The 27,994-nt window shown below is 38.8% G+C and overlaps 1 protein-coding gene across 1 annotated transcript; it reads left to right on the top strand.

Moving 5' to 3' along the window:
- Positions 1-824: 824 nt before the first annotated feature.
- On the top strand, positions 825-27,607 carry LOC145772882 (ribosomal protein S6 kinase alpha-5-like). Its single transcript, XM_082584764.1, has 15 exons — positions 825-947; positions 1,721-1,792; positions 5,601-5,734; positions 6,002-6,086; positions 6,445-6,560; positions 6,962-7,066; positions 7,516-7,703; positions 10,501-10,651; positions 13,640-13,804; positions 18,005-18,273; positions 19,193-19,286; positions 23,315-23,485; positions 24,305-24,559; positions 25,044-25,194; positions 25,705-27,607. Exons 1-15 carry the CDS (start codon positions 902-904, stop codon positions 26,484-26,486), a joined length of 2,784 nt encoding a protein of 927 aa, XP_082440890.1. The 5' UTR covers positions 825-901; the 3' UTR covers positions 26,487-27,607.
- The last annotated feature ends 387 nt before the right edge of the window (positions 27,608-27,994 follow it).

Consider the following 27,994-nt stretch of genomic DNA (forward strand, 5'->3'; position numbering starts at 1 on the left):
TTCATTAATGCATCTATGAATGTTAAAGAAGTGAAGAAACTGCAGTGGTTTTGCACAAAGTGTTCAATCATGTTCCACCAAATATTATAAGTGATATCAATCAATCACAATCAATCCCTGGTTTATTTTTTTCTCAAATTATCACGACAAATACAGATATGATTTACTTTTCAAGTTCTTGGTAAGTCTGTGGCACAAAACAGTGAAATTTCTCCTGAATTTATCTTTATTTTAGTTGTTATTTTGTATGACGCTATAAGTCTAAGCAGTTTTAATTTAGCCAATACATTAGGACGTTGTTGCATTGGTAGGCTGTTAGCGTTAGGTATTTTCCATAAAACTTGGTTACTGAGCACTCCAATATGAGATGGTCTGTAAACTGGTTTTGGACGTTGCATTTTGGGCAGTTTAGTTGAGTTGTCACCCCCATTGATGAAGGTTGTTATTTGTTTTAGTTTGTTTTGTTTCAGTACCACAAACCTATGAATTTTTAAAGCTGACATCATTAGTATATTGTAAAGCCAGTACAAAATTTATCAAACAAACTATTTTTGATGTAACAAAAATTATAAAAACTGCCATAAAATAACAAGTATTGCATTTTTAATGGCTGCTGTTGCATTTTTCATTTTGAGCATTAAGTCAGTGGCCTTTTAGTAAAAGGTGTTACTGCTTAGTGCATACCATTGCTGATAGGCATAAATACTCCACAGGTAGTGGCCTTGGCAGCCTTTGGATATTGCTATTGAACTGAAAAATTATTAGTTTAAAACAGACTGTATGAACACTGTGTTTGTGCTTACTAATCATTCCTCCTTATTTTCAGGAAATGTAGTTGATCATAACAAAATTTTTATCTATGTTGCATTGGCATTAAGTGTTCACTATTCCTGAGTTGACAATGGAAATGGTTCAACCCGAGGAAGTTGTAATATCTGTGAAGGAAGGTGAGTTGCTCATACGATGTCTTTTTCAACCCTACTAAGTACAAAGTAAACTACTGTAGAAAGAGTATATGCTCCATACCAGGCACATCATTGTGCAGTCGGATGTGTCAACTGCCATCATTTAATGCAAGTAGCATTGTGATATGTTACTATAGTACTATATTATCAGAACCAAATCATCGTAGTTTATGCTATAATGTTAATAATTGTTTACAGCTTGTTTAATTTCACAGTGTGTTGAGAATTTTCATGTAAGAGCAGCAAACACGTTGTCATCAACTCACAGGTTTAACTTCCACTTGGATCTATTCATGGCAATCTTGTGCTTTTGCAAATTTTTAGTAAAAGTTTCTGTTAGATGCATGCTGTAACAAAACTGTAAGCTAACTGAACAACATGGCAAGATGATTATTTTTATATTTGTTGCTTATGTTCTATTGTACTTGATTTCTGTTTGTTAATTGTAGTTATTTATGTGTGTAGATTCGGTGCTATATTATTATGATATATATATATAATATGCAGTATTTACAAATTAGATTTTTTACCTCATGAATATATTGCATTTATCATGTTGCAATGTGCAGGCTCAGCCTTATTTCAAGTTAAACCTGAAATTAATTAATTTGCTCTTAATTTTAAGTTTACACTTGTATATACTTCTTTAAATTGGTGAGTGATTGATTAAACTGATTATTATATATTTTTATCTGAATTGATAGATATGGTTGATGTAACCAAAACTTAATGTTGTTTGCCTTGTTGTTTTTCAGCAAATCTCACTGGACATGTTGAAAAAGTTGGATTGGAAAGTTTTGCTTTATTGAAGGTCTTAGGCACAGGAGGTTAGTATACGTTTGCAGCACTTGTTTGTTGTCAGCATCTCTTCGAATGCAATGTAACATCGGCAACCCAACAGAATTATAGTTATCACAAATTACAGAAATTTTTATCCAAATTCAATCAAAATAAACAGACATTTGAGTAAAAGGAACATAATTTGTTTGAAAAGTATCCTCACTTGTTGCCATTGAAGTTAGTTTGGTTTCCTATCTGTGAAATTTTGTCAAAGATGATGATCATGATTCTTCGATATATATTATAATCACTTCAAATATAATTCTTCCACCTGCACAATTTTGGTCTTACCAATTTTTTGTATTAAAAGACTGTTTATACTAAGCTTTGTTGCATCATTGTACTGTAGTATGCACAATAGTATGCAGTACTTGCAACTATAAGTTAGATGCTGGATAGTAGTCTATGTGTTGATATTCTCTGCACTATATATATATATGTAACTGCAGACAGTGCACACCGTTTCGACCTCCATCAAAAGTGCTCAATTGGCGTAAACCAAGAGCGTCAATAACTGCAGACAGTGCACACCGTTTCGACCTCCCGGTCTCATCAGTGCAGTAGTTACACTGGAATAATGGCCATGGAGATATATATACCTCCATGTGACATTTTCCCATTTGTGGTACCTTATCAGTAACCAAAAATGGTACTACTGCCAACCTTGCCAAAGTGCTCAAACTGCAAGCAGTGAGCTTTGCGCAATGCATAGCAAGGTGCCTCCAGTAAAGTGCTCAATATATGCATTAGCTGAAGTAGAAACAAGTAACCTTGGGCCATGATGATGTCGTGCAAAATATAAATGTGTTAATGTATACATATTATACAATAGGGTGTGACAGCCGCCCCATGATTTTTAAAACTTGGTTTCACTGAGCCTACCTTTTTTTTGGTGGTGAGGTTTTACCTGTATAAGATTCCTGTAAAGTTTCAAAAAAATTGGTCAAGGTTTAGAGGTGGCCTGTGGCCACTAAAGTTTTTGGGGGTGAGCGATGCATTTTTAGGGGCGTTTTTGCTATATCTCAGCTCGTAGACATGATAGAAGGTCATGCTATAGCTCAATCGATGCAGTATAGGCAAGTTTATATCAAACTTGTGAACAAATGTTCAGTCTAAAATGTTTAGTTTTTGAGTTATTTGAGAAAAACCTGTTTTTTGCATATTTGTGAGAAAAATGTTCTTAGCACCTTTTCTTCTTGGGCTAAAACACATGGAAAATCAATGAAATGATGAATTCACATGTTTAGTTAATGTTAAACAAAATCACAAAATACATTTGAGAGCAAGGAACAGCGATGATAAAAATCACAATGTAAGAAACCAACACCGAGATGGATGTAAGTATTGTTTACGCTGATTGGGCATAGAATTTCTGCTGTTCTCAACTACTTGAAGAATATTTTGAAATGAAACTTCTGTCTTAGTAGTGTCTATAAAGTCTTGGCACAGTTTGACACCCCTTTCTGCTGCATCATTAACAACACAAAGATTTGAAACCCGTTTCTTTGCTTCACAGTAGCTGCCGTTCTGGCACCAATCGACAACACCAACACTTAAAAAGGTCGTGTCAATCCTCAAGATTCTGAAGAAGCTCCAAGAATCTTCTCCAACAAAGGAGCTCAAGTCATCTGTTGGTTTTGTAGCAACGGAAGGAAAGGAGGGTTTGCCAAAATCACTTCCTTCTCTTTTCAAAGAATGTTCAGGATCTTTGAAGCTTGGCAGCTTTTGAACAATTTTCTGCTTTGTCTCGTCAGACACACTGCTATCGAAAAGGGTAAGGGAGATAAGTTCTTCACTAAGATATCACATGTGCCCCTTTAGAGCTTTAAGAGCTGCTTTGGCCATACTGCTTTCGATTTATTCATACTCGTTGACGTTGATAAGTTCTAGGTGCGTTGCAAGGAGCAGAAGTTGACACAAAAGTGGTTAGCCACCATGGCACATAGGAATATACAACAAGCTGAACAATTTTTTGGATTTTCTTTAGCTGTTGCTTTGAACATATAAAACCTGCAGGAAGATCTCTAGTAATAACTTTAGTGAGAAGAACGATCTTAATACAGTATAAAATCTTGGCCATCCATCTGGCGTGGTGACAAGCACCCGGATGTAGAAAACCTCCAAAAGTCTCAGCTCCCTCACCAAGATGCAAAAGCACTAGTTTGACTAGCTCCTCATAATCATCCATCACAAATCCCTGTGCTAGGGCTTCATAGCAGATCTTCACAATCATCCCCTTCTTGATCCTTATATCTGCTGGCCATCGCTCTGATGGTAAGATGGACTCGCCTATTCAAGCCTGAAGACAACATCCAGTTTGGGACACTTCTATCAAAGCTCAAAATAAAAGACATCAGTGAAGTCCTCCAATTAGGTAGACTGAGATGGCTTGGTCTCGTTGAGCGCAGCTCAAGCTGGATCTCACAGGTCAGATGTGTTAACATCACAGCACAGCGGGGTCAAGGTAGACCAAAACTTTCTTGGGAAGAACTTGTAAAACATGACCTTGTAGCCCTGAACATGAACTCTGTCAACCCAATAAATGAGGTGTGGAAGGGAAGACTTCGTTCTCGACAGACAGGCCACACCCTCGACATGAGGATTAATTCATGGCCTGTATAATCAAAATTGGTTGATGATGATGATCTTTAAACTGTGACATAGCATGTAATATAAATTAGCACTTACCACCATAAAAATTGCCTTAACAGTAAACACAGTGTTAGTGTTCAGTTTCTATGCTTCTAACAAAACAAAACATGAGGTAACTTAGGTTTAAACTTTGAAGAGTTACAGCTTCTGTACTTCTCCAGGTGTTCCTAAGAAGAAAAAAAAGTGAAAATGATAAAATATTCAATTCATATGTAACAATTTTTCACAAAATTTGTGCAAAAAACGGGTTTTTCTCAAATAACTCAAAAACTAAACATTTTAGGCAAATAGTTTCTTCACAAGTCTAATACAAATTTGCTTATTCTGCATCGATTGAGCTATAAAACGACCTTCTATCATGTCTAGGAACCGAGATATAGCAAAAGCACCCCTAAAAATACATCGTGCACCCCCCAAAAACTTTAGTGGCCACGGGCCACCTCTAAACCTTGACCAATTTTTTTGAAACTTTACAGGAATCTTATACAGGTAAAACCTCACCACCAAAAAAAAGGTAGGCAAATTCTAAAAAGGTCAGGGCGGCTGTCACACCCTATTATACAATGTAAAATAAACGAATAATAGTTATAGCTACCAAGGACTCACTTCTAAACAATCAATTGTAATGTTTGTTGGCATAAATCTCCGTGCATTATTATTTTTACTTTGCATTGCGCTTGTTTTACAATGCCAAGCCATGTTTGGTGTAAAAGTACTAAAAAAAATTGTTTACAATCAAACCTTTCAATATCAAGAAAACCAGAAAATTTATATATGCTTTCTCCCTCGGATTTTCACGGGCCGACCCGGGCAATCCGGAGTCTGGGCAGCACTCGAGCCCTGGTTTTTTTTTTGGTCATTTGTCGGTCATGGACTAAGTTTTTAGCAAAATGTCCGAAAAAAAAACAGTCAATTTGGTCTAAATGTCCGAAAAAATATATAGTCAATTTGATCAAGGTGACAATGCGGTCAAAAAGGAAATACTTTCATCAGAAAAGAATGACTGAAATAAATAACAATGACCGAGTTTTTTCAAGTCATTTCAGACAAATGATCGAAAAGTCTCAGCGAAAAAAAAAACCCAGCTCGAGCCTATGTTTTGTAAAAAGTATCATTTATTTTTAAATTTTCTTTTGGAACCAGCTTATGGAAAAGTGTTTCTTGTACGAAAAGTTTGTGGCCACGACAAGGGAACATTGTATGCGATGAAAGTGCTCAAGAAAGCCACAATTGTTACAAAACCGAAGACCACAGAGCACACAATGACTGAGAGACAGGTTGGTACAACGTGATTGCTGATTGTGTTGTTCAACCTAATTGTGTGTGATTGTATGTCTACTACCCAGACTGCAAATCAGCCGCTTTTTACAATGATTAAACATTGAATTGTTACACGTTGAATCAATGTAATAAGCGATTGATTTGCCATGTGGGTAGAGAATACTATTAGTGAGTATGAGGTGATTATGCATCTCATGAAGCTACAATCCATTGTCCGCCCTGCCACTATACTAGAGCTGGTAACAGATTGTGACTTTCAACAGGTTTTGGAAGCAGTTCGGCAATCTCCATTTCTCGTTACACTTCATTACGCTTTTCAAACCAACCTGCGGCTGCATCTCATCATGGGTAATATTTTGATAATAATAATAGTGTGTATACTGTATATTCCTAACCAACTTGAGCCAGTGTAAAAAATCATTACAATAAAAGGATTTATACAGTCCTGTGACCAATGCAGTTACAGCTGTTGTATTCCAAACTGTTGTGTCTATTTGCAGTGGAAGGTTTGATTCGCATTCTTGGTTAGTTAATAGTTAGTCAGTGCACTGTTTAAGCTTTTTGTTCCTCGTATTGCGAGGGTTGGACGTCAGCAAATTTCGACCCTGCTTTCCACGTCCTCTTAGTACTCTTATTCTGAATACTGACCGCCACAAGGTCCCCTTTCGGAACCTTGGTGTGCAATTGAATCGTTATTTTGTTACAGATTATGTCAACGGGGGAGAATTATTCACTCATTTGAATATCCGCGAAAAGTTTACCGCTGCAGAAGTGCAGCTTTTCAGTGCTGAGATTCTGTTGGCTCTTGAGCATTTGCACGAGGTATTGGTCAAGTGTTTTGCGTTTCTGTGAGGTTGACGTGAAAGTCAAACTAACCGTGAACGTGCATTCGTGCAACCAAACATGCAGATAATTTGGAAATTTGAACTTGTTATCGATCGTGAATTGTATTATATCAAATTGGCTCAGTTCTACCCAGCCAGTATTCTGTTGCGCAATGTGGGGAATGTTAGGTGCTTATCAGTGCATGGCAAGGGCTCTTTACACAACCAGCATTTTCGTTTTAAATCAATATTCATAGCACAACTCCTACTTTCTTGAGTAGTATCTATTCTACACACATACCATAAGCTACATAAGCACAGCACCTTATCTCAAGAATGCATTGTTTGCAACAACATGGCGGAGTAAGCATTTGTGTTGAAGAGGTTGTACACTTTCAGCTCGGAATTATTTATCGCGACATCAAACTGGAGAACATTCTGTTGGACTCAGATGGACATATTGTTCTGACAGATTTCGGTCTGAGCAAGGAAATCTATGGCGAGGTAGTTAGTGACATTTTACTTGGCAATTACGTACGAAAGCCAAATTTTACTTGATGCGATAAACTAGTAAATGTAACCTAGCCAAAGACATACTGTTGGCTCATGTCATGAGTTAGCAATCATAGGGTTTGCTATGTGTGATGGCAGCATAAATAGACTAGTATATGTACCGGTATACATATAGTTAGCTACTTTGCACATAAATTGAAAGAAAATACTTATAATATGTGATTTTCTTTCCGGCTTTACGGAACGGAACATCCTGAAATGTAAGTTTTTTTGTCTGTGCCGAGCTCTGAGCTCAATGTCGATATCCCGGTGGCATATTTACACCCTGGGGGTTACACCTTGCAGGTTTATATTTTTGTTCCATACAAGATTAGATTTACTTCTAGCATCCGTCTGTGTGCGAGTGTTTGGGCTGGAAATCAACTTACTTTTCCTTGTAGGGTGAGAGGGCATATTCCTTTTGTGGCACGATCGAGTACATGGCTCCTGAGGTGATAAAGAGCAACGGAGCCGGCCACGATCGAGCTGTCGACATCTGGAGCCTTGGGGTACTCATGTACGAGCTGCTCACTGGGGCATCCCCGTTCACAGTCGAAGGAGAAAAGAATTCTCAAGCAGAAGTTTCCAAGTAATAAGCGCTTAATAATTTAAACTACTTTTTTGAATTCTTTTGATGCCTAATCAGCTTGACAACTCCTCAGTCATCACCATGTGATGCAGAACTTGCAAGCTACCGGTATTTCTTATTTTTCGAAGCTTTCTTGAAGAAAATTTTATCTTGTGGTTTGACCATGTAGACTTATATTTCTTAACAAAATAGCCAGTTTCCTGTTGGAATCAGTGTGATTTACATGAGGCGAGCGGTACCATTCCATTTTATTATTTCTTAGCCTAGCCGTGTATACAGTACTGTATATAGAATAGAGTATAGACATTATATGCTTAACACGACTTGTGTGGAAATAGCGGTTGCGTTTTATCCTCCTGCGATGTTGCATTTTTACAAATAGCGTTGAAAAAATCTCGCGCTTCTTTTGTTGTAATGTGGGATTTGTATGCAAAATATTCTGTCTGCACGCCGAAAATGCTTTTCCGCTTGTTTGCATAGTATTATGGCGCTACAATAAGTCAGTGGCTGATGTCACCATCGTGCTTGCTAAGCTGTGAGTTCTATCTCAGCGAGGTTTGAAAGCGTGACTGATCATCAATGCAGACAACAAAATCCGTCATTTTTACATTAATTCAACGTTTGTAGACGTTGGCTATCTTTCGATAATGAACGACATCGCGTTGGTAACGCATACTACTGCGCTGGCTTCTTGCAGGAAATTCCATCGGAGCCACTTTGTTGACCTTTCGACTGGTTTCGAGTAGCCAGCATTGCCGCACGCTATTCACTTCACAGTTCTGTCTGCTGGCCGCTGTTTTCTCAAACAACCAGGCACCGTTAACATTTGCTTTCAGCACTGGCATAACATGCCGTAAACCGAAGCGATATCAAAAGTAGCAGTTTATCGATGGACTTTCTGTCATCGAAATGTTGCGCGATGACAATTAGCGATACTCTTCACTGTACAAATGTAACTCATGCGTGGGTGTATCTTGTTTCGGCGTTACATAATTTTACCATATTGGAACCACATACAATCACAGGGTCAGTATTCCTTCAGTTTTTGCAACTGCTGCTTCAAGTCAAATAAGTGCAACCACTTTGTGTTGAATCACATAATTGCGTGTGTTGAGATAATCAGTCACTTGTGTTCATTAAATTAGACTTTAATAACATCCTTTCTCTTCTTTATTTCTGACGTTGTTTAACTGGTGTTTTTGACTAAAAATAATAATGTTTCTGACCCTACCCTTCACTGTGTTGTCAATAAGTTTTTTTTTGCTTTTTGAACGTTGCTTTCATATACCGCTCCCATTGTGACGTACCCTAATAAGCTGAAGCCCAGGACTTCAAGGCCTGCACTGTGGATGAGATTACCAGTCATCACGTAACTGCATTCCCTATGTGTTAAAGGCAGGCCATCAATATATACAAGGCTGAATATGAGCCGATGTTGTTTCATAAGTTCACGCGCAACAAGATTGGTGCTATTTGTTGTCTACCGTGATGTTATCGAGCGGAATTTTCAGGTCATTTAATTTCCAAAAAGTGTGACATTTTAAGTTGCAGTTGTTGGTTTTAAATAGAGGATCACCTATTTATAAAATATTCAAATGAACAAATACTTGTCACTTTGCCATGGTTATGCTGCTTCTTTTCATGGTAGTTTTAATTTGACGTAAATTCGAAATATTCATTAAAGTGATTCGCTTTGCTTTTTCCAGCTACCGGCGATCTGGCATTTTGTGCAACACATGTGACGTTATGACATTTTGTAAATACGTGTTACTCATTTGAAAGAATATATACAAAAATTTTCCAACATTTTCGTGTCTCAGCTATGTATTAAAAGTATTTTTCTGCGTGACAATCATAGCGCTGAGAGTGTTGAATAGTTATAGTCAATTGCTTGTTTTGTCGGACCACAGCGGATAGCAACTTACTGGATCAATACACAGAACACAATGACTAATGCTCAGAGAATTATGTGACTAAACCTTGTCATCTTGATAAGGCTGCTGTTATTTGAATATGGTTCCCAGCATGCTGGTAATTCCAGCTTACCACTTCTCTTAAAGACTAAGATTTTAACTAGCTTACTAACGCCGTATAAACGACTCACCGCATTTTTATTGTCGCTTTACGTGGAGATCTGCCTTGAGAGAAAATACCTGTCACTGTGTGTTTTTCCCGCATTATAAGCAGACAATACATGCTATTCTGAGAGGTCATTGGACGATTGTTGATTGTTTTGTACTGCACTTGTTCCATACCTCAACAACTAACATAACATGATGTTTTTTGGTTGTTCCAATCGTTCATACATTGAACTATTGTTTATTGCTCTTGTTTTTCGTAAATGGGTAACATTTTTTGTTGATTCTACGTCTGTAGAAGCGATATCAAAAGTAGCAGTAGACAATAAAAAAACGGATTTAGCTACCCAGCTCGCTATCATTGCCACTTTTTGCGACTAGTTTGACACGTCTCATAGGCCACATACAACTCAAGCTTCAATTTTATCTCACGTTTTACACATTGTATAACTGTATAATATACTAGGAATAAGATGGTTCGATTAAGTCAATAAGTTAAGAGGCTGTGTACGTACAATGTATTTGCGCTGGCCTAAAATTAAACTAACATATCCCCGGATGAAGACGTTTCATGAATGCCTTCATCTTGCAAATACCCATGGATTAAACATAAATGCTTAGCATTTTATGGTTTAGGCTTTCAGCTCTTTCTGATCACAATGGTTGTGTTTGGACTTCGATTTATTCTGTACGCTCACCTTGCTACATTTTGTGCGCAGACGTATTTTGTATAAAGAACCCCCCATACCCCACAAGGTACCCTCGTCAGCATTGGACTTGATCTTCAAACTTCTTAATAAGAATCCAAAGCTTCGGCTTGGCTGCGGTCCAGATGGCGTTATGGAGATAAAAAGGCATCCCTTTTACAAGGTGATTAATTAGCTGCGACGGGTTGGTGCGAATTGAACTATCTCCAAAGGTGATAGTTTATTGATCGAGAGCCCGATGATCGATTTTTTCTTTGCAAATTACTTTATTATTTTACTTATTGACATGCAGCAGTGCAGAGGGAGTTGATGTGGCCATGAGTTCATATCCGATGATTTGCCTCTGCTTTCTTGTACGGATATTGCTCAACATTGCCCTCCTTTATGCAATTGCTTAATATACTTTTTTTTAATCTCTGACTCTGAACGTGCTTTGACTAAACCGTTTCGCTTTTGCCTTAAAGCTAATTAGTGCCACAGTTCGTGGTTCACTATCTCGCACAGAGCCGCTAATTATCGTTCAATTGCTGTCATTATATATTTAACTTCATTAATTTATTTTGGCCGGGCGCATGAAGTAGACCTGTCTGTATGCATTTAACGTCAGTGAACCACAGTAGAAACGTTACAATTAATGTTACTGCTCTGTGCCATTACGGTCGCATAGTGATATAATTGTAGCAAGAAAACAAGATTTAACAGGTTTCGCGATATTCATCAATATGATATAAACTTCCTACCCGAACTGAGGCGCTGTTTGCTTGGAATTGAGGTACCCGGGGAGCAGGATTTTAGCTTGGGCTTGCACCAAGCAGGGTGCGGGCCGCGGGGATTCTTTGTGATTTTTCACCTGGCTGGTTCTCCAAAAGATATTCAATTGAAAGCTAGTGAAAACGAAAGATACACAGGCCTACTTATGTTTTCGTTGAAATTGTGTGGACAGTTTGCACGGTTACTAGTAGTTGCGGTGTGTGAGTCATTGTTTCACGTTGCAAGTAAAAGACAATTCCGAATATCTGTCTAATTTTGATTTTATTGAAATTACTCCTGAATTAAAGTTTTAAGCACCCAGTCACTAAATTAATCCTTAATTACATTGATTCAATGTATTCAGACGTTGAATCAATGTAAAAATGGTTTGTTTACTTGTTGGTTCACAGTTGTGATTGTTCCGATTAATATGTAGGCCTATGTGGTCTTTTGTATATAGTTGGTCCTACCTCGCATAGCCCTGCCCACACAGTCTTAGCCACATTTGACTAATTGGATCTTCGCTCATGTTCAATTGCATATTGTGGTCAATCCTACATCATCGATGCACATTTTTGCGAGTGATTTCATTGATTAGATGTAATTTTTTGTTGAGATGTCGTCAAGTATCCGTTTCAGTTGAAAATGACTCCGGCAGCGGTTGGTAGTTGGTGTCTTCCTATCTGATAACTACTGATATTAACTGACCATTAATACTTCTCAACCCGCCAAATCGGCAGAATTAAACTTAATAACGATGATTCTCCCAACCCTATTATTGGCGGTGTCGTGATACAGCTCAGGTTTTGTTTAGTGGTTAAATCATCGAACTTCTGTTGATTGCGGCACGGTTCTATATCTGTCATGGTTTTACTCTCGTCATTTTCAATGAAACCAGTGACATCACTTGAACATCTGTGTAATTGTGGTCAATATTACCAGAGATGCTATTTCGTCATACGTGTCGTGCGCATTGAATTGTTGCGCACCTCCGCAAAATATTAATCGCTGTCAGGTCTTTGTAATTGAAGGTAGTTACATTATGTTATTATTGTTTGGGTCAACAGGTTAATATTTTGTAGTAATTTTCATTGGTTTTACAAAATCGCATCTGGAGCTTAACCACTCGTCTATCGGCATATTCTGTGAAGTCGGATGTGCAACAAAATTTTCACGAAGTCACATATACTCCGTTACGACAAACCTGTTTAAAATCAAAGCTAACAGTAACAACGAGGATTACACTAATTACTTTTAGGTAATTTTGCTGTGTGCAGTATCTGCATTTTGCCTTGTCATTCTTTGGTTTGATCTTCTATGTAAAATTACTTTAGGCTGTATTCATGGGACAGCTTCAAACTTCAAATCCGGCTTTGACGATAGAAAGTTAAGAACTACTAACTTCCTTATTTGTTTAGTTTTCATCAGATCAAGCAAAGAATTTGTAGAAACACACCGACATTATCGCTTATTAATTGGGACGAACTTTTATCTAAGTTAGTTTAATAAGCCAACAAAAATCCGTTCTTCTTACGTTGATTGGACGTTTATAGACGCAGAAAGGACATATTTGGTTAGTTAAGATTTGTGGTGCGCTTGGTCTGGAACCGGCTGTAGTTGCTTGACAGAAGTGGTTGGAAATTTTTATTAATCACCAAAATTTTACAAATAATTATTATCGATAAATTGAAATTGTTTCTTTTTCTGCAAAGTGGATTATAATCCACAACATCGCTAGTTATCCTGTGTCTCATGAGCATTAGGTTGGTCAGTTCCCTCTCGCCAAGTCCTCTCCTCTTCATGCTTCCACAGATTCTTACCATCGGCTCTCCTCTTCATTTCACCGTGTCACTCCTTCTACACGACCAATCCTTTCGTGATAAAATATTAACATTTTCATCATTTTCTTTCCTATTTACTTAGAGGTAAATTACTCTCATTATGAACAACACCGGGCCCGTATATATACAATTAAAACATTTAATCATTGAGCAAATATAAATTGACATATTGCAACATCACAAATATTGTGGCTGCTAAAACGTCTTTGTCAATAAAACCGCTCCACTGAGCAATCATTGCAGTTAGCAAATCAATCAAAATAGAAAGGGAATGGCGTTGGGCAGGCCACTAGGTCATGGTAGGTTGTCCGCAAGTCAACTATACCTAGACCTGACCATCTAGTAAACAAAGATTGATTCTTATCACAAAGCCTCTGTGCTTGTTCATCTACTTTTTGGTATATTCCAGAATGAGCTAACTGACGGTGTTAATAACTACAACTAGTTAACGAAGGGAGCTTGTTTTCCGGAATAAACCATAACCTTGTGCTTTTACCTTCATCTTGATTATGGGATGGAAGATGTCCGTACGACGAGTTACATTCTTGAATCTTTCTCAGGGACTTGACTGGGACAGAGTAGCCCGGAAGGATATCCCTGCCCCATTCAAACCGGCTATAGCAAATGATGCGGATACAAGCAACTTCGCGGAAGAGTTCACCTTGATGCCTGCGGACTACTCCCCGGCGCCCACCCCTGCCGCCAACATGCCGTGTCCTTTTAAGGTGAGCTCATTCTCAGACAGCAAAACTCGTTGTTTTTACATTGATTCGTCTTTAGACGTTGAATCAAGGTAAAAATGACAGATTTTACTGTCTGGGAAACTACACTTTGTCCGAGTTTTTAGTTCTTGTTAGCATTGTTTGTGCATCATTCACAGATACTTTTCCTCATCGACTGATCGCCTTTGTTTTCAAAACTTAGGATCGGACTTTCTTCAGATTGAAACTCATTTGAAGATGTTTTCGTATCAAATTTCAAAATAGATTTTATCGTCATCATAAACTTGTTATGTACTTCGCCATGATCAGTGTGCTACAAATTGTTTATGGTTTTTGAAAACTTGGCTGGAAAACAGACCAATACGATTAATACAATGATGTACTTAGCTTGCGAGATCATACATTTTTTACATTGATTCAATGTTTGTAAACGATGGATCAATGTAATTTTTTTTTGTTTTGTTAGCTGGGTAGTTATTCTGTGTTGTGTTTGGGTTATTGTTGTCTGCTCAGCTTTAAATTGAAGCAAATCTATGTAACCAACACCTCAACTCAGCAAACAATCCGACTGGCTCTTGGCAGAGCATCAATCGTTATTTGTCAACAACTTTGGTTTTCGATCTCTGAGTCATCAGTGTCCGGACCGGTTTTGCGCATTTCCAACGGAAGCGGCTAGTTTTACGTAAACATCCGTTGTTGTTGCGTTTTTTTAACGTTGATGGGCGCGGAAGTCCATCATTCGCTTTTTCTCCATGAATTGCATTGTTTTCCTGAAATGCTTTCAAGTATAGCGCGAAATAAACATCTGGTGTTGGTATTGGAGTCACAACCATTTTTTTTATGTTGAACATAACAATCCGGCCAGCAAAAATGCCGTTTTTACATTGTTTCAACGTCGCCAGTCGTCAACATTGCTGGCTAGGAAGCGATTTCCTCGTAGCTGTTTGTTGAATGTTGATCCTGTGAATTAGTATGTTGAGGTCATTGCGTTTATTCTATCATCAGATTTCTTGATCAGCATCATCAGCGCACACTGGTGCTGCACGTGTGTTTCTATGAATATTAGTTTTTAACTGCAGACAGTGACACACCGTTTCGGCCTGACAGCCTCTTTAGTGCAGTAGGTACTATTTAAATTAGTTTCTGTATATAACTTCTGTTTTCCATAGACCTCGAATAATTTTTCATGATGAAAATTTGAAAACAAATATCTGATAAATACCAGCTCGATGACCATGACTTAGTAAAATGGTATTCGGAGTCAAACTAGACTTTCCATTTTTTTGCTTTAAAATGATTACTTGCAAATCCCTGCGTTTTATCTTATTTTTGCATTGATAAATGTACAAGCAACGTACAGTTAGCAGGTTTGAAGCCATCACGGGGTCGAATGGGTCTACTCGAGTTGTCCAGTAACCTTTGCAGTGTAAATACTCGCAGTCACTAGCACTCGCAAGGCTAAAGAATCGTCGTTTTTGCATTGATTCAACATTTGCAGGCGTTGAACCAATGATACTGATGCGAAAAAAAAAGACTTTACATGAGACTTGAATGAAACTTACTCTCCATCATGAACATAATTATGGCAGGTTTGTTCAAAAGGCCATAATGACTCGCATTTCATGCCGTGCTTAGCATTTGCTTGCAATATTTTCTTAGCTTTTGCGATTTTTTGCATAATACAGTACATGGGTTTTTCATTCCAATGCTGATATTGCTTCAGAGTGGGTTTATCCATGCTTTACTTACATACCTCAACCATGCCAGAACTTTGCGTTGTCACTATCAGTTCCTGTTTGTAATGGTGCATCCAAGCCGCAATATTGCAACCGCAGTTTCCCAGCTGTTGCTGATTGTTTGTTTATTTGTATATATATAAGAAACGAGGCTTTTTATTAAACTTAAAATTGGTTTGAATCGAAAGACATTCAATTTTCCTGATCATTTTTACAAAATAAAGTGTTCTTCTAATCACTATATTATGTGGAAAGCCCGGGAACATATACTTTGTATTAAAGATGTGGAACTATAGAATATAGATGTTAATTGAGCTGTTGTATAACGCTAAACTTGGTGCAAAAGGTTGTTTTGGTTGTTTTCAAATATTGCAGCTCTCTCGTGTAACTTTTCTCGACGTGGTATCAACGAAAATGAATTTTTGTGTCAGAACTTTCTCAAGACGTTGCTCAAATGTTGGCAGGAATGCTGCTCAAAGTGGTCGGTACGCTCCAGGCTATCGTGACGTCATAGCACAGAAGGACTGGCAACTGCACTTGTGTGTTGTTTCTTTTTTATCGAAAAATTCTTCGCGGACCTTCAGAAAAACTGTGGTTTGTTGAGAGAGCACTGTCAGCGAGTTGATAAACAAACTTATGGTGGCGTGGTTCTGCACAATTGTTGTCGTTTGATGAGCACTATCAATCCAAGCAACCTACTGCACAACTTTGTGTTGTCTGGGTGTGTGTCATGCTTCCGGCCTACTTTGATTGACAGGAATTGCAATGCAGCTGACAAGCCGACGCAGACGCACACCACAGCGGTCCAAACAACTAGCGTGACTTAGTTGTTTGTTTCTTATCGTTTTCTCTTCTGTCTTGCCACACGAATCATCCTTCGTCATTTGGTTATTGGTCAGATTGTTGTTGTTTGAGTTACATTGATTGTCATCAACTTAATAATTAATTAAATATGACGTTTTATACTTTCACGTAAACACGCATTTTGCGCCCAGCGGTTAGTTAACGTTTTGTGGTTTATTGAATTTATTTTTTCGTGCACAATAAGTTGTTGTGTTACTGCATCTGTATTTAAAAAAAGGTCTTTTTGAAAGTATAACTTTTTGTTAGTCGTGTTCTCTTGGTAGTCTTAATTGTAAGTAATATCTTAAGCCGCTTTTTAGCAACAAGGCAAGTGTGATATGAATAAAGCCCATATACAGTTTTAACTGTTCTAAATGCAAAACCAACCAATTGTTTTTGCACTGACCTGTTTAGATTCAAACCTAATTTGCATGTAAACAATCAACCTTGTTGGGCTTACATAGCTTTTAAATCTCATAACTACCATGGAAGCTACACCGATATGGTTAGGTTGAGGAAATGAGACTGCTAACGACGCAGATTTTATGCTGGTAGCCAGGAAATGGCTTTAGAGTGAGTTTTTAGGTCTTGGTCTTTTTCATCAATGCTAATTAAAAGTACCTTGAAGTGATAACATCTTTCCTAAGTTGTCCAACTTGTCACTTTATATCTACATCCAATCCACCTACTATTCGAATGCTTCCGGTGAAATTGGTAGTAGCACAACAGCAAACAGAACATGGTTTTACCAGAACTTGGTATGCAAAGCTAAGAATGATTGGTTTAAAATTGTGTCATGCGTTTTAGTGATTAGCCTCTGCAGTGTTGCGTGGGGATTTGGCATAACGTGCAGGGCTGCAGGCCAGCTGCAAGAAAAAAAGCAATAAGGGTGTCGATGTTATTGTGAGGTAACAACGCTTGTGTAATGTGTAACCTCAGAGCCAGCAAATAAAAACTCATTTCATTGAAGGTGAATTTCGTTTCTATGCACTTCCACGACGGAGGTTGGAAAGGCATAGAAATTATCAAAGATTGGTTTAAATATAAATAGTATGTTGCTTCAAGCACTTATTGTAACTTTTTAACAATTTGATATCAATCTTTTGGCTGCATAGCCGATTGGTGAGAGCCCTAGTATGGAACTTGAAAGGGCGCCGGTTCGACACCGCTCAAGAGCATGCGTTTTTAGCAGCACACTTAAAGACTTGTCTGAAGGTGGACACGAAAATTGGCTTCCTTGCCATCCCTTCACTTATCTGAATGGCAGTCGAATAGGCGCCGGTTCGACACCGCTCAAGAGCATGCGGCTGTGTCTGTGGCAGGACACTTAAAGGCATGCCTGAAGATGGACACGAAGATTGGCTTCCTTGCCTTCCCGTCCACTTAATCTAAATCTTCAACCACCGGGTGTAAGCCTGGATAAGACAAACAAAAAACTTATCTGAATCAAGTTTGTAACCACCCAAAAAAACTAATATCTGACTCACAATGTCATTTGCTTGTGTTCATTAACATATCAATCCACTGATCCCTGGTATCAATACACTGATCTTTCGGTTCATTAAGCACTAATAACGATAGCTGACAGAAATTAACCTCATTGACGACGATATGTTTCTCCCAGGGGTATTCTTTTGTGTCTCCTTCTGTTGCCTTTGGACGACAGCATGCTCTCACTGACGACCTCTTGCGGCCCCAACCGAACACCGGCCGACCATCTCCAAGCTTCCTGAGCAAGTTATCGAGCGGGAACACATCGGAAAGCGAGTTCTTCAACCAGTACAAACTAGATTTAACCAGATCTCCTTTGGGTGACGGTAGCTTCTCAGTATGCCGCCGCTGCGTTGAAGTATCCACTGGAAAGGAGTACGCTGTCAAGATCATGAGTCGTAGGTAAGAATCTCTTTCGGACGTGACCGATAGTCACAGAAATGTCATTTTGGTTGTTGAGAAAGAGCGATCTTCCTGGCGTCAGCACTACCTGACTACCCACTATAGAACAGCGAGCATTGTGTTTCACTAACCATACCGGTGTAGCCTCCATACTAGCCATCAAGACTTTTCCAAAAACATTTGTATCTTGACTGCTGAGAAACATTTTGATTGTGGGAATTTTATCTTCGGAATTAGAAAACTTTTTTGAAATCTTCACCCTGCCAGCTTTACTTATTTTGCATTTTATTTGTTTTTTTACCACTGACTCAGGCAGCGGTATGACCTATGCAACACCTGCATCGCAGCAAGTACAGCTGATAGCTCGTTGATAGATTTGTTGGGCCGATATAACTACGCTATATTATTTTGGTTATGGTAGGACTTTTAGGTTCAATAACAATCTATCTCAATAACGAAAAAACAAGATCTGCTAAGGAGAAATATCTACAATAATAATATTAACATTGTTCATGGCAGTAAGTAAGGCCGATAGTAATAAGCAATTTTTTGCATTACTGCTTTTTTCTGTCCGAATAAGCCTCAATAAATCAATCATTAGTTAAAGTAACTTGCGTTCTTCTGGTGACTATAGGCTTCTAGGTTACCTCCTGATGTTAAAGATGATACCTACCTTTTATTACCGACGTTTCGTCAGTCAGCACGACTGACTTTATCAAGGGAGATAAAACAGGTAAACACAACCTGTTCAGCAACGATGGCACAACTCAAAAACATAAATCAATCAATGCTAATAATTTGCTCTGACCGGCGAATTGACAATGACGAAATAATATCAAGGTGATAACAATGATGCAATTGCAAAACCTGAACATTATCACATATTTTTCACTAATGAGCCGATCTTTTCATGTTTTAGATGGGAGCTTCGATTGATGCACGAGATTCGAACCTTAACCCAGTGCCAAGGTCACCCGAACATAGTGACGCTTCGTAGTGTTTTTCATGACAAGGTGGGATGTGGTGGAAAGACTTCTGCAGTAATTGCGATGTTAATGGACCACTATTGTCTGCACGCCCAAGCCATACTTTTTGGTACTTCAACCATGTTTATAAATGTTGGGCAACCCAACTGTTGCGTAAAAGCGGCCTGCCAAGCAAAAAGCTTGACGGTTGTTGGTTGGACAGTACTCTACGCCTTTCTGTTGCTTCTTTATCGCTTCGTGGCCGAATGGTGAGAGACCACGAACTTCGGAAGGACGTGGGTTCGACATTCAATGATATATTTTAAAAGAGACATGAAGGCTTCCTGTCTTGTACACTCGATTCATATCTTTATTCACTGGATATAGCTTGTTAGTTAAACCTCATCTCTAACCGAGAGGTGATATACCTCCCTCTCTGTGTCAATATGTGTAAGTTCGATACTCTATTCAGACGTCCGTGTCCCGCTGAACTGGCTATTTAATCAATTGTTATTGCTACAGCACTTCTTTTTTGTTGATAAACACGGCTCACCTCTACCCAGTAGGGTGGGCCGTTTTTGACTTTTTTTCGAAATTCAAAAACGGCTAGTCATAAAAAGTGGCACAAGCATGAAAAAATAACGTGTGCAAAATTTCATCAGTTTGGGGGTGCATCTTCTGCCCCCGCAGGGGGGTCAAACTTTCAATTTTTTGGAAAAAAATGGAAAATTTCACTTTCCGTTTTAACATAATTTTTTTTATAATTTTTCTACTGGCTAGTTATAAATTGTAAGTGGGATGTACCCAGAACTTTCCTATGTAAAGGCATGTTCGAAGCTTAAGGTTTACTGCCCCCGCATCGACGACCAAAATGCTGAATTTTCACCAATTTGAGATGCTATTTTGTCATTGCTCAATAAACAAACTTGTCGCAAAAGGGTGAGATGGTGTTAACGCTGTACGCTCATTTATGTTCTGTCCATTAACTTTGCAGGATGATACGAATGAGGTACAAACATCAATCATATTTATGATAAAGAGTTACAAAAAAAAATGAATAACGTTTTGAAGTCAAATTCGAAAGGTGGGCCTAAATTTCAACAAAATTTGGACCAAATTAAAGAATCTGCAAAGCAAAAATATTTGAAATCGGTTGTTGTAGCCTGAGTGTTCCAATTTTCAGCAATGTACTTGCCCGCAGGAAAATCGTGTCCCTGTTACAGAACAACAGTTCCTTCTTGATCAAAGAACAATTCGCATAATGGTGATTGATAAACATGATAAATCGGCTACAAAATCTAATTTTAAACGTTTTCCGAGGAGAGTCGCAAGATCAGAACAATCCCGTTCTTTACGTGAAGACCCAGGAGCAGGCACAAGTAGCGCTTTGGTTAAAACACCTTTAACTTCTTATTCAAGCTCAGAAACTTTGTCATCCAATGAAGAACGCTGCGAAGATTTTGATTATCAACCCAGTTTTGCCTTGGAAAGCCCCAGAAAAAGCAAGGTTACTTTCAGTTTAGTAGGCCTAGTATTTGCTGAATCATGCGATCGTACTGGTATTTTCGATAGGTCTGCAGCACTTATTGCTTCATCATTTCTACAAGATGCGGGAGTTGTAACGGATAGCGAATCTCAATCAGTCATAGATAAAAGCAAAGTGAGAAGAGCGAGGAAAAAAATGAGGTTTACAACTCAAATGGAAAGTAGGCCTTTCATGAGCATAAATTTGCAAAGCATATATTTTGATGGCCGAAAAGATTAAGCCATCAAACAAAATGAAATTGCTGAGCGACTTCGAAAACATTTCGCAGTTGAAGAGCACAATACTTTACTTGAGGAGCCAAGTTCTCATTTCAATGGTCATTTTACTGTAGCCAACTGATCTAATGTGTCAATAGCTAACGGTATTCTTAAATATCTTGGATCCAATAAAATTAGCTACGATAATGTAATGGCAATTGGATGCGATGGAACCGCAATAAACACAGATCAAAAAGGCGTCGTGATAAATCTCCTGGAAGATTATTTCCAAAAGCCACTTTAATGGTTAATATGCCTACTCCATAGTAATGAATTGCCTATTAGGCGTCTTATAAAAGATATAGCAATACTAGCAGACCTGATAGCTTCACTGGGCTCATTATAAAGCAGCTAGCCACTGTCACACAACCAGATGTTGTAAAATATAAAGCAGTTCCGGCACCAGAGATTGAAATTGATGAAAATGACCTCAGCACTGACCAAAAATATCTTCTACACATGCATTGCACAGAGCAGTGAAAAATGGAAATATATCAATTCATTTCGCTTATAGGAGTCCAGGTATGATGAACCACTCAAGATGGTTGAACACAGCCAATAGAATTCTACGTTTATATGTTGCATCTAACGCGTCAGCTGTATTGGTGGAACGTGTGGACTATATTATGAATGTTTAATTTCCAGTATGGTTTGCCATTATAAAGGAAAGCAATTTCACTAATGGCCAAAAACATTTCTTTAAAATTCTACACTCTGCTCAGAAGCTATCGAATAAAGCTCGCAATATCCTCAACAAAGTAATATAGAGGAATGTGTTTTATGCCCATCCTGAAAACATTTTGATTGCAATCATATGTTATACCAAAGAGTATGTAAGGGAACTAGGATGGAGAAGAATTTTCAATTTAATAATACTATCACCTCACAGCACTCGTCAGCAAAAATTCACCCTGTCAGTATTGCAGTTCAGTTCCGAACGTTACTTTGAGATGATAGACTGGCAAAATATTCCAGTTACGGAACCCCCCGCAGCAATGCGTGGTGTTTGCAGCAATGTGATAAAAGAGTACATCAAAACAAAGATGCCTTCACAACAGTTGTTTTCTACGTTTTCTCTGCCACACACAACAGATGCTCATCACATGTGGTGGATAGCGTTGAAAGAGATGTGTAGCCTACATTAAAGCAATATTACAATCAAAGAAAAAAATTCCTAGGTTCCAGTCGAAACAAGATTTTATGATTCATTAGACTTCAGCCAGAACTAAATTTGAGCAAAATCTGGGGAACTGGCTAAAAGACCTTGTTGTTTGTTGTATTTTTGACACAATTTCGTTTTTTTTTTTTGTTAACACAAGTTCTTTTTTATCGTTACATCGCTGTCAAACAAAGTTTACTCTTGTATGTGGTTCTGTAGTAGCCTATCAAGTGAACGTTTAATGGTTTGTAAATGACAAATCCCTGCGACAAATGTGTGTAAACAAAATCATGATAACAATTCGCGTGGAACTGTACAGTACATTTCATTTACGGAACCTGCAGATCATATTGCTTTTATTCTGAAGTTAATTATAGGATTGCGTTTTATAGCTGCAACTGATCAAACGTAGCCTACTGTTGCTTTTAATTTAAGCAAGATTACGTCTTATAGTTTGTCAGGTCGTATCATCCTGCAAGGATAGTGGACAGAACATAAATGAGCGTACAGCGTTAACACCATCTCGCCCTTTTGCGACAAGTTTGTTTATTGAGCAATGACAAAATAGCATCTCAAATTGGTGAAAATTCAGCATTTTGGTCGTCGATGCGGGGGCAGTAAACCTTAAGCTTCGAACATGCCGTTACATAGGAAAGTTCTGGGTACATCCCACTTACAATTTATAACTAGCCAGTAGAAAAATTATAAAAAAAATTATGTTAAAACGGAAAGTGAAATTTTCCATTTTTTTCCAAAAAATTGAAAGTTTGACCCCCCTGCGGGGGCAGAAGATGCACCCCCAAACTGATAAAATTTTCCACACGTAATTTTTTCATGCATGTGCCACTTTTTATGACTAGCCGTTTTTGAATTTCGAAAAAAAGTCAAAAACGGCCCACCCTACTACCCAGGGTACAATAAATTGGGTGAACGTAGTTGCTGTAGAAAAAGCGGCCGAGAGAAAGGAACTGGTCAGTGGCTATCCTATATTCGTTAGTGCAGAAGGCTTAGTCTAATATGAACCTTATCTTCTCATTCCTCGAAGCTCAGTAACTGGATATGGGACCTGTTCCTTTACCTTGCTTTTTGTACATATTCATTATTATTGTTCCAGCACTTCTCATATATTGTCATGGAGCTGCTGAGTGGAGGGGAACTTCTCTCCATGATACGTAAGAGGTCAAAGTTCACTGAAGCGGAGGCCAGCATCATCATGAAGCAAGTGGTATCTGCAGTGGCCCACATGCACTCAAAGGGAGTGGTCCATAGAGACCTCAAACCTGAGGTAGGCGCTCAATTGCTTGTTTAATTGACCTGAAGACAGGCGTGGGTTAATTACAGATTTCACAAACACAAGGTGGTTGTTAAGTAGATAATTGCAATTATTTCGACAAATTACGTATAACCTTTTCAAAGATGAACGCAACTTGTTATCATCATGACAACGCAATTGATTGATTGAACGCAAAAATGAACGCAATTTGTTATCGCAATGGTATAAAATTTAATGTGTAAAAGTAATCAAGGACGAAATGTGCTTGCAGAACATTATTTTTGTTAATCAAGGACGAAATGTGCTTGCAGAACATTATTTTTGTTAATCAAGGACGAAATGTGCTTGCAGAACATTATTTTTGTTATTCAAGGACGAAATGTGCTTGCAGAACATTATTTTTGTTATTCAAGGACGAAATGTGCTTGCAGAACATTATTTTTGTTAATCAAGGACGAAATGTGCTTGCAGAACATTATTTTTGTTAATCAAGGACGAAATGTGCTTGCAGAACATTATTTTTGTTAATCAAGGACGAAATGTGCTTGCAGAACATTATTTTTGTTAATCAAGGACGAAATGTGCTTGCAGAACATTATTTTTGTTAATCAAGGACGAAATGTGCTTGCAGAACATTATTTTTGTTAATCAAGGACGAAATGTGCTTGCAGAACATTATTTTTGTTAATCAAGGACGAAATGTGCTCGCAGAACATTATTTTTGTTAATCAAGGACGAAATGTGCTTGCAGAACATTATTTTTGTTAATCAAGGACGAAATGTGCTTGCAGAACATTATTTTTGTTAATCAAGGACGAAATGTGCTTGCAGAACATTATTTTTGTTAATCCGTGGAGTGAAAACAACAGCGAGGAATGCTGCAACAAGCAACTGCGTCTCAAGATAGTCGACTTCGGGTTCGCAAGGGCGAAACCTCAAACCGGTGCTGCGATGGCGCTGAAAACCCCTGTCTTCACCCTGCAGTATGCCGCCCCTGAAGTGCTGGATATTTCCGGATTTGTCGGCAACGGGGGTGGGGCAGGCTACGATGAGTCTTGCGATCTCTGGAGCATTGGAGTCATATTGGTAAGTCCCTGTTAGACTTATTTTACATCTAAAAAATAGCGAAAAGATGTTAATGTTAGTCCACATGCGCGCCAACTTCTTGCGAGAAGGAAGTGTTTGTTAAGATTACTCCAAGGTACTTTTGGAATGCGACAACCCCTTGTCATTGTCTTCATGATGTTTCGTTTACGTTGGTTGAGTTTTTCAGATCTCTATTCAACGTATAAATGGCAAATTTTGATATACGAGTTCATAGAAGGCATATGTGCACTGTGCAGAAACTACACCTCAGATTGGAAATCATTGCTTTTTTACATTACTTCTGCCTCTGCCAATGGTAAAACAATGCAAAGAAGGGTTGGTATGCTAGGTTGGATATGATTGGCATAAGATTGCAGCTCTGTTGTTCATAGGAAGTGATCACTCCAACAGAATTCAACGCATTCCACACGCGTGTTCGACAAATTGATTTTCTTTCTTTCATCGGGTCATTTGTTTTGCCCAGTACGCCATGCTATCCGGGGAAGTCCCTTTCGTCAGCAACGGAAAGAGCCTCCACGCCTCAGAGATAATGAGCAGGATAAAAAAGGGTGATTTTTCATTCGGTGGTCCATCTTGGTCCAATGTGTCTGAGGAAGCGCAGCAGCTCGTTCATGGTAAGTCAGCTGTTTACATTTATTGCCTCGTCACGTTACAGATATTTCATCGTGACTGACGTGTTGAGTTGTCATTCAAATTTTAAAATTGAAACTTGTAGTGGTTTGTATTCCCTTCCGACATTTGTATTTATTATGAAGAATCTCTGTAGATGTCTTGGGTATTTCTGATGAGTACAATCTAGTCTACCACGCCACAAGACGTTTTAAATGATCAATGTTACTGTCAACGTTGCAAGCAGCTTCTTCTTTCGAACCACTGGGTCTGGAAGCTCGTTCCTATCTTTAACTTTCTGTTATAGCCTAGATTGTCGTCATTAAAATAACCCAAGACATTTTACAATCAGATACAGAACAAACATTGCAATTATAATGTAGACGCGTTTGCTGTTCAGTGTTCAGACAAACACCAACAAGTCACAGTCATCGCAAACGCGTTAGTTATGCTACGAACTTAAACCGATTAAATGAACAGTTAATCTTTAAACTAATATCCTTCATTTTGTGCAGGTCTTCTAACAGTGGACCCCAAGTCTCGCTTGAAGATCAATGACCTCCTTGGAAGTTCCTGGGTCCAAGGGTCGTGTGTTCCGACCACCCCATTGCTGAGCCCCTGCGTGCTTTCCCCCGGCCCCCGTCTTCCCACTTCATTCAACGCAACCTTGAAAGCTTTCCACATGGCCACAAAGGAGGGCTTCCAACTGTCTGCTGTCACCAACGCCCCTCTGGCTCAACGCCGGAACAGGAAGCGGACACGGAAGGGAAGCGCCAGTACCGGATCGGACACTAGAAGCAGTAGTGGCTCAACGGACAGCGTCACCGTCACGTCAGCGAGCACGTCAGTGACATCATCATATTCCGCACCAACGACCCCTTCAGCGGAAACCCCTGAACCTATCCTAGCTCCACCCTCCTACCACTGTGATGAAGTAGAGGTAGTTTCCTCTTCTCCGGTTGCTAAGCGACCACGGTGTTCCGTGTCCGATGAAGATGCGATTTTTAATTCGAACTCCTTGGACTGGGATCCTGAACAGCCGAGAGCCATCGTGGTCTTCAACGATTTACTGAACTCATCCGAATGTTCCGCTCTAATGGAGCCTGAGACCTTCGACTCCAGCGTGCGATCTTCTGCGGGAAGTGAACCCGCTGTTTCCCGTGTAACTTCACTTTCCGAGTCGGGGTACGGTACAAATACAGGGTCGGAGTCTAGCCCGCCGTTTATACCTCTCAAATCTAACAATGCTGAACCGCATAACACTGTCGCTTTTGTGAGTGACACAAATCTGGCCTAAATCCTCATTAGAAGTTTCGTTATGAAGCTTTCCCATTCCTTGGCCATCATGAAGCTCTAGATTTATGATCTCGCGGACTTTCCTTTCATCATTTGATCGTCTCTCTTTTTTTGCATTAAAGCAACGTTTTTCAACGTTTGGTTTCCATCACAAAACAGTTTATTTCCTTTACATTTATTTGCCTTATACATTGAAACGATTGCTTTGTATCTACCAAATGTAGGCAGTTTATTTATAATCTTTGAATGTGTTATTTTTGCGTTGAATAATCATCTTGAAGCTAGCTGCGTTCCAAGTCAGCAAACCAGTCCATCATAGACGTTGAATCAATGTTATGATAACATCGTTTCAACGTATTCTAAACGCCGCTGTTTGATTGCCACTTAAGCAACAACCTGTTCCTCCAAGGACAGTCTGAAAATCAGATGTTTCTCACATTGATTCATCGTTTTCAGATGTTGAACAAAGAATATAAAAGGACTGGTTTTCCAACTGATTCGGAACCGATGCAGCTCATGGCAGCCCCCACCCTCTTGTAAATGATGTCAGCGTGTTAGCATTTGCTAAATGGCTAGATTAAATGGGTCTGGCATTCTCATTTTAGTTTCAATTCATTGCGTTTAAAGGTTCAGTTGAATTTGGACACGAAAATTTCTTTTTTTGTTTTCCTTGTGTTACTTTGATCTAAATCCTCCAAAGATCAATCACAAGCCTACAAGTGAATTGAAACAAAACATTATTGTCACATAGTTTCATTGACAATGCCTGTGTTATTGAGTCTCCTACAACTCAGTAGTTGTGAACTAAATAAATGGCAATTGAGCAAAAGACAACTGAGCTAGCAACATTTCAGCAAGTGGCTAAAAGTTGACAAATGATGAAACCGAGCAAGCCATAACTTGGCATCTCACAAGTCAGCAAAATAAGTTTACCAAGCGATGAGAAGCAAGTCCGAACTGAAGAAGTAAATTTCATTTGCTGACTTGGTAGTAGTTGAAATGTACTTGCTGAGTTGCCGCATGCCGAGTGGTCTGACGACCATTATATTTGCCCCTTTTGCAGATCAGCTTCAATCACGGAGTCAGGCCAGACTGCTCTTATTCAATTCTGTTATGTTTTTAGGACGGACTCGAAACGTTTTCAACTCCTTTCCATTCCACGCCCTACCCAGACAGCAAATCAGTCGTTTTTTTACATTGATTCAACTCCTGTATACGTTGAATCAATGCTAAAAACGACTGATTTGCTGTCTGGATAATTTGAACGTCACGTATGAGGGTTTGTGTTTCGGTATATTTGTTATATAATGGAAGGATGCCCTGTTCTCATATAAGTCTATGCACATTGCACAGTCTTGTGAGCTTGTCTTAGTATTACCAGCTTTCATGTACGCTGCTTTAGGATAGGGATGGGTGTTCTTTAAGGGATTGATGCAAAGAAGCTCATTCTCACTGACTGCTCAGATAATAACTTCCGTAGTTTTTGCATTAATTAAACGTCTAGTCTAT

This window comes from Aplidium turbinatum, chromosome 1 (genome assembly GCF_918807975.1).
Source record: "Aplidium turbinatum chromosome 1, kaAplTurb1.1, whole genome shotgun sequence".
In the NCBI taxonomy this organism is placed as follows: Eukaryota; Metazoa; Chordata; class Ascidiacea; order Aplousobranchia; family Polyclinidae; genus Aplidium; species Aplidium turbinatum.

What these genes read in the sequence shown, in the direction of transcription:
- LOC145772882 (XM_082584764.1), top strand. Translation starts at nt 902, where the DNA reads ATGGAAATGGTTCAACCCGAGGAAGTTGTAATATCTGTGAAGGAAG. An exon ending in GAAGGTCTTAGGCACAGGAG is followed by an intron (nt 1,793 to 5,600) that starts GTTAGTATACGT and finishes TTTTGGAACCAG; the next exon opens with CTTATGGAAAAGTGTTTCTT. An exon ending in ACATGCCGTGTCCTTTTAAG is followed by an intron (nt 13,805 to 18,004) that starts GTGAGCTCATTC and finishes TGTTTCTCCCAG; the next exon opens with GGGTATTCTTTTGTGTCTCC.